Consider the following 7,568-nt stretch of genomic DNA (forward strand, 5'->3'; position numbering starts at 1 on the left):
GTCTTTACCCGAGGGTATGGGTGATCTAGTGGTATACCATGATGGTCTGAATCAGAGTACCAGTTACACGCCGATGCAACACGAGAAGGTGATGGTTTACGTGGTGGCATAACCAGAGGAATTGCATGACTCACAACCTGCAGTAGAAGCTCTGGTCTTTGGATTTAAGTTGGAGGCATTACTTGGACGGTACCAGATGCACTGCTTAGACCGATCACAAGAGTCTCCCGTGTACTTGCGATTCAGAAAAGCTAACTCAGTTAATGGCATCGCTGGATGGAATTTTGGACGGTTACGACTGTGAAACTTGAATGTACACGAGCTTTGCAGCTCACTACCAACTCTAACCTACCTGATCAGAGTTGCTTTGACCAAACTAGAGAACTGAAGAGAGAGAAATTCCAAGTTGAACCCATGTGGGGCATGGGGAAGCAACCATGGCAGGTCGGACGGTACTCGCTACTTTATGCAACAAATATGGATTCTACTGTGCAGCCATCCGAGGGAACTTGTGTTGAGCGAAGCACACCAGCCTCGATATGCTGGTCATCTGGATTCGATGGAATATGTTAGGATCGGAGGATCTTGTACTGGTGACCGGGCATGAAGGCCCACCTAGCTATGTATGTGAATGATGTTTGACTTGTGGGAAAGTCAAGGTGGAGTATCAGCAACCAACAACACCCATATGGAAGATGAGAGCAGACTGTTATGGATTCCATCGCTAGTCTGCTTACAACTCGAAACGGAAACAATATCACTTGGGCGATCGTTGATTGTCTCACGTAACCGGCACACTTTCTTGCAATGAAGGAAAATGAAGAGTCTTCACAGCTGTGAATGTTCCTCTGAGAGAGGCGGCTTTTAGGCACGAGATGCCAATTCCTGTTACCTCTGATTTTGATCTATGTTTGATTTATGACAGACAACAGACAACACCCTTGACTCACATCTAGACATGAGCATTGGACAAATGGTCAAGGTAAACGAACCATCCAGACACTCGAGGACATGCTGCGAGCATGTGTGTGATCGATTTTAGTAAGAATTGGAGGGATACTTAAATTTGGTTAAGTTCTACCACAACAGTTACCATTCTAGTAATCAGACAGCTCTGTTTGAGGCATTGTATGGACGATAATGCCGATCTCCTTGTTGGACTAGAGTGGGTGACAACCTAATCATAGATCCAGGACTTGTACTCGAAACTCTTAAAGATTGCTGGGATCGGAAATTGTTTGACGGCAACGCGAGACTGTCACGAAAGTTGATAAGCTTAGGAAACACTGGGAGTTCGCTGTAGGCGAGCGTGTCATAATCGAAAGTCCCATCCTGGGAGGGCGTGATACGCTATAGACAACGTGGCAAACTTAGTTTTCTATGCATTGGGACATCCGGACCTCTGGAACGAATAGGTAACATGGCTCACAAACTTGAGTTAACTAACGAAATGGAATAACGTTCACGATGATAATTATACCTCGAAATAAGGCAGTGGTTGTCCGATGAAGCACTTGCGATACTTTTACCAGAGTATGAGGTTATCGGAACAGTTGTATTTACCAGGGAATCTATCGAAACATGGCCAAGAGGACAAGGTTCGTTAGCATAAGTCATATGTCGATTGTGAGAGTTCGTTGGAACTCAAGACGTGGACCGGAGTTCACGTGGGAGAGCGAGGATCAGATGAAACTCAAGTATCCTCAACTTTTTCCTGATGACCAATCTAATTCTGGTAAAACTGGTGAATTTCGGGACGAAATTCCTCTTCAAGTTGGGGATGATGTGGCACCTCAGGAAAATCTGCAACAATCTTGAGTTATCACTTCATTCCTCTATGCTTACTTGTCAAATTTCGGGACGAAATTTCTTTCAAGTTGGGGATGATGTGACAATCCAAACTTCCAAGGTCGGTAACGTTCCATCTTTTGATCTTTAGTTCTCGTTATCTTTCTCTAATATGTTGAAACGTTCTGTTCGTATAACTTTCGTATAACTTTGTTAAACTGATTGGTATAATAACTTATTAAGTAATGTTTTGACATTTGGGCCGCACATCAACTGGGCCGCATTTTCACACGTTAGAACCCGACGATGTATCAGCTCACAGCATGGGCCATCTGAGCCCGCTACACACTTGTTTTAATTTGATCTCGGCCCAATACACATTTTGTGCATGTTAATACTGATTTCAGTCCAAGTGAGTGATCACCGGCCCATAGGTATCACCCACTGCCCAATAGACTTGTTGTGTGATTTAAAAGCAATTTATGGCCCAAGGAGGTAATAGAGAAATCTAGTGGATCGGCCCACTTGTTTTAGGTAACCGGCTCAACATTAAGTGTACGTAATCCCCTTATATTCCTCTCAATCTCAAAAGAAAATAACAAACTCATAAATTCTATCTCTTCCCTGATTTGTGACGGATGTAGGAGACCCCCCTTCCTGTTCTTCGTGCCAAGCATCTTGTTTCTTCGGTTAGTTATCTATATTCACGTTAATCTTTATTTTATTGTCGTTATGTGATTTTAATTAGCAAAAGTGCTATATGATATCGAAAGTGCTATATGATATTGAAAGTGTTATCATCATCTTGGCTGTTATGTATATGGACCGAATTATCAGTGCTTGGATAATTAGGTGTGTTTGTTATTGACTTGTGCATGCAACAAATAAAGGACTCCTAATAACTCTTGATGTAACAGTAGGCAAAGGCCCAATAGAATTTGAGATAGGTGGTTGATAACTTAGATTAGAAAGTGGCGGCCCATGTGTATTGTAGCTTTTATCAAATCATAAATCATACCATGTGAACATATTAATAGTGTTGTCAGGGATATTAATATTATATGACATTGAATGATGGACGATTATGATGTTCATATATGGATTGATTTGCATGAAGTAGATTATTATGGTTATTAAACAGTAAGGGACCATTGGGATATTTGCATATCATAGGAATTGTTGTGAATTCACAAGTGGGATTACTTTCGATATGGGCTTCACTTCCGAATAGTGAACAATGTGTTTTATTCTGTTTTGTGGGCTGAACATTAATGGGCCGGAGCTTGAGTGACTGTTATGTTATAATCCTAATGTGTAGGCTAACACTAGCATTAAGATGGATTTATAATTTATGATTGGGTCGTATGTTAAAACAAAACACATCCTACAAACACAAACAAATCGGACTTAATAAGCTAGTGGGCCGCGAAACCGACTTGGGTGGGCTGGGCCAGATGGGCCAGCCAACTCCTTCAGTATATAATATAGGTTGGGTCACACAAAATCTTAAGAGGCTTGCTAATTTGATTCACCTACTGATGCGTTGATAGAGTGACTATATGACTCGAACTACATGCTACAAGTACAATAAATGTGTGATATACTTACAATGTGAACGTGAATTGATTATGCATGGGATGTGTGAATTATGTGCATGTGAAACTGTGAAACTGATTGTTATTGGAATCATAATAGGGACTAATTAACCACTTTTGTTAAACGAGTAACTAATCTTACCGAGCAAACCAAGGTGAGTTCACTACTCTTTTTCCAAGCATGCATCCCGGGGAGGGATATCGGGTAATGTTCCGGGGAGGAATGTCAGGTTTTTGGGTTGTTTGTTATTTTACTCAGTTTCTATCATATAAGACCCCTTACATCTACCGATAGTTGCCGGGGAGGCAACGAGGTCATTAGTTGATAGCGCTATTAGGTTTGGCACCCTCACACCGTACCGGGGAGGACGGGCGTGAACTAATTTCCTTAAAGCATGACCAATGTTTTGATAGAGACATTGGGGTTGGGCAAATACATCTTGTAGCCATTGCGGTAACCGAGTTAATAACAGCATCAAATCAAATCGTTGAACTATTTATACACACATCTGGTAACTAAACGTGTTAACAAAACTTTGAACTCACCAGCGTCGTCTGACACACTTGTTTGCATGCTTGTAGGTCGTTAGATGTCTTGCATTGGAACTTGCTGTCTGGAGTAGCTGGAGTGGTCATGGGTCGACTGGAAGGATTTATGTGATTGATTTCCTGATACTATACATTGGTTTTGAAACTATTTAACTTTGGTTTATCATTTGCTTCCGCTGAACATGTTGGTTTTCATTTAAACTCGTTAATGATATTTTTCATTAACATTTGAGGATTTTATTTATAAACTTGAATGAGTTCAATGTGAATACTGGCTCGTTGTTGGTACGTCACACGCCTAGTAGGGACATTCCCTAGGTGGTATTTTGGGGGTGTGACAGTTTTCTATTTTCGTTTCAGCAAATCATGCAACAGATATGGCGTTTTGTTCTTTTATCATTGTTCTATGGCGTTTTTTGTATTATTAATTTATAATGTGTTGTATGATTTTCCATAGCGTTATTCAATTATGCAGTTTAATCGCGTTTTAATTGATATTTAATCTATTATTCATAACTGCAATTGGAGTTTTCGGTATTAATTTTAATTTTCGTTTACGTTTTTGTGTATTTGTTATGTTTTTACGATCATTGGCGTTTTTCATCTAAACGTCCTGATAAGCATTTTCTTCCAACTGAACAGCACCTCACTCAGCTCCATAAGCATGTTATACACAGCATGTCTAAGCTGAATTTGGGTCCTGTCAAGGCGTTTAATGTTATGAAGACTTGTTTTGGTGGTTCTGAAGATGTGGGTGCAAGCAAAGTTGAATATAAGAACTATAAGAGGCAAATAAACTTGTTCATAGGGGAATATGACGCTGATATGGTTATGAAACATTTGAATGAAAAAAACATTCCCAGCCTAATTTCTCGAATGATTACATCACAGACGAAGACAATCGTTTGAAGGGTCTTTTTTGGTGTGATGATCAAGACAAACATAATTACCACGTGTTTGGTGATGTGATTTCTTTGACGCCACGTATCGTTCCAACAAGTAATTTTTTATAATTCAACTTCTTTGTTTTTTGGCGTTTTATCAATTTTACATTCATGGCGTTTTTTATTTTACATGCAATGGCGTTTTTTTAGCTTACATGCAATGGCGTTTTACTAGTTTACATTCAATGGCGTTTTATTATTGTTTCATTTATCATGGCGTTTCCATATGCAGATACTCTATGGTGTTTGTACCATTAACTGGTATTGACAATCATCACTGCAATGTTACATTTGGTGCAGCATTGTTGGCGTCGGAAACTGCTGATACGTATACTTGGTTGTTAAGAGTTTTTCTTAAAGCTGTTGGTTCTCAGCCAAAATTTGTTGTCACTGACCAAGATCCAGCGATGAAGAAGGCTATTTCTGCTGTATTTGTTGACACGAGACATCGGTTATGCATGTGGCATGTGATTCATAAACTTTCTCTGAAGGTTGTTATGCTTTTTTTACCTTTGGCGTTTTAGTATACAATGTGTTTTAAGATACATGGCGTTTTGTACCTTGTTATTGTTTTTTTAATTAAGTTTTGTCTTTTGTTTTTTTATATATGTGTGGCGTTTTCGTGTTATTTATAGGTTGGTGTTAGGCTATGCAATTCCACCAATTTTAAAGAACGTATCTGTGGTGTTGTGTGGACGGATATTCTCGCACCTGAAGAGTTTGAATTAGAATGGGAAATGGTTATTGTAGAATTCAATTTAGAAGATAATGACTGGCTATCTGATATTTTTGCACTTAGGGAATCTTGGATCCCTGCATACTATAGAATGGAGCCAATGTCTGGTCTTATGCGAACGACATCCAGGTCGGAGTGTGAGAATCATTTTTTTGGTCAAGTGTGCAATTCGAAAGCTACTCTTGTTGAGTTCATGACGCATTATGAGACTGCAATAGAAGCACAACGTCACACACATCGTAAAAATGATCATGAATCTCGATACAAAAGACCCCAGCTGAAGAGTAGTTACAAAGTGTTGGAAGGGCAAGCTGTTGATATATATACAAAAAGTATTTTTTGTGACGTTCAAGCTGAGCTTATTGGAGTTGTGCATTTCATAAATCAACGTTACGAAGATCAGCCTGATGGGTTTGTTAAGTTTAATGTAAATGACTTCCAACAGCTTTGTACATCCTTATTTGAGGTAAATAATGGCGTTTTGGTTTTTATGGCGTTTTCTGTTAATGGCGTTTTATTATATGCAACGTGTTCTTTTCTTTTTTAGTTTTTTAGACAAACATTCTATGCATGGCGTTATAGAGATATTGTTTTTGGTGTTTTTCAGGTATTGTTCCGTAAGTTTGATTGCAAATGCTGTTGCTCATACTGACGTTTTGAACAGTTTGGTTTGCTATGTAGACATATATTCTATGTTTTGAGACTTATGGACATTAGGGAATTTCCAAAACAATACATTCTGAATAGATGGCGCAAAGAGGCCTCCCCAAACTACTCTGAATTCTCAATTAGTCGTGAATATATGACCGAGCTTGATCCTGATGTGCACAGTATGATGCGAGATGTTATTTATTCAACCGAATACACTTTGAACCGTTTATCTGGTAATAAAGAGGAGCTATCCTTATACAAGGATCATGTTCAATCTTATATGAAGAAGGTTCAAGATATGCATATTCTTGCTCCTCCCGCTAGTTCTAGGGATAGATTTGCCTAGATAACTGGTCAATATAAAAATGACAAGAATCCGATAAGAGTCCCTGTAGGTTATAAATCCAAAGGTTCTGGTTCTCGAAAGCGCCTGAAATTTAAACTGGAGATAGCAGTTGACAAAAAGAAATCAAAGTCGAAACCCGGGGCCAAAGAAAGACAGTGTCAGAACTGCAAAGCCTATGGACACTACGCATCAACATGCAAACAAGCTGTAATTAAAAGAAGATCGACAAGGTCTTCGAGAGCCAATGAAGAGTAGTTTGGCGTTTTGTATTTGTCATTCTTACAAATCACATACAGTTGTCTTTGGGACATTTTAGAGGACTTTGGCGTTTTTTTATTTCAATGCTATAGAACACAGACATTTCTCAGTTTGGCTTTTTTTTTGCATCTTTTTCTTTTTTCTATCTCTTTGTTCATAACATGCTACTTCAAAGTTAAATAACAAACAATATAAGATTGGGCAAGGAAATCAAACGCCAAAAAAAACAATAACGCCACTAAATAAAACTTCCATAAACTTCTATTTTTTGGTCGTGCTAAACTTAATAATGTTTTGCTGAACGAAATGGATAACATTGTTAATCCTCAGTCAAGAAAGATGTGTAACAATGTTATCCATCCCGTTTAGCTAAACTTTATAGAGAACAAAAACAGAATCTCAATGAATGGCTTTTTTTGAAGTTTTGTGGTTTTTGTATATTTTGGCGTTCATATTGAGGATCTTGCTCATTGCATAGAGTGAAAGTTTATTGAGAAAATTTTGTATATCAAAGAAACATGGACTTGAATCTTTAATATTTTTGGCGTTTATAATGTCACACCCCAACCGATGGCGGAATCATCGGGGCGCGGCACTAGGCGAATCAGATTGCTCAAGAGAATCCATAACAACTAATTGCGACAGTATTTATTACACTTGTTATCCCATACTAACAAATAATACAATCAGATAAGTCATCA

The 7,568-nt window shown here is 38.6% G+C and overlaps 1 protein-coding gene across 1 annotated transcript; it reads left to right on the plus strand.

Moving 5' to 3' along the window:
- The first annotated feature begins 4,610 nt into the window (after positions 1 to 4,610).
- LOC110913737 (protein FAR1-RELATED SEQUENCE 2-like) lies at positions 4,611 to 6,609 on the plus strand. Its single transcript, XM_022158560.1, has 5 exons — positions 4,611 to 4,720; positions 5,109 to 5,367; positions 5,512 to 6,078; positions 6,160 to 6,219; positions 6,277 to 6,609. The coding sequence occupies exons 1-5, from the start codon at positions 4,611 to 4,613 to the stop codon at positions 6,607 to 6,609; spliced, it is 1,329 nt and encodes a 442-aa protein (XP_022014252.1).
- Positions 6,610 to 7,568: the final 959 nt, after the last annotated feature.

Source organism: Helianthus annuus, chromosome 15 (assembly GCF_002127325.2).
Source record: "Helianthus annuus cultivar XRQ/B chromosome 15, HanXRQr2.0-SUNRISE, whole genome shotgun sequence".
Classification (NCBI taxonomy): Eukaryota; Viridiplantae; Streptophyta; class Magnoliopsida; order Asterales; family Asteraceae; genus Helianthus; species Helianthus annuus.

What these genes read in the sequence shown, in the direction of transcription:
- LOC110913737 (XM_022158560.1), top strand. Translation starts at nt 4,611, where the DNA reads ATGTCTAAGCTGAATTTGGGTCCTGTCAAGGCGTTTAATGTTATGAAG. An exon ending in GAATATAAGAACTATAAGAG is followed by an intron (nt 4,721 to 5,108) that starts GCAAATAAACTT and finishes TTCCATATGCAG; the next exon opens with ATACTCTATGGTGTTTGTAC. An exon ending in TTTGTACATCCTTATTTGAG is followed by an intron (nt 6,079 to 6,159) that starts GTAAATAATGGC and finishes TTTCTTTTTTAG; the next exon opens with TTTTTTAGACAAACATTCTA.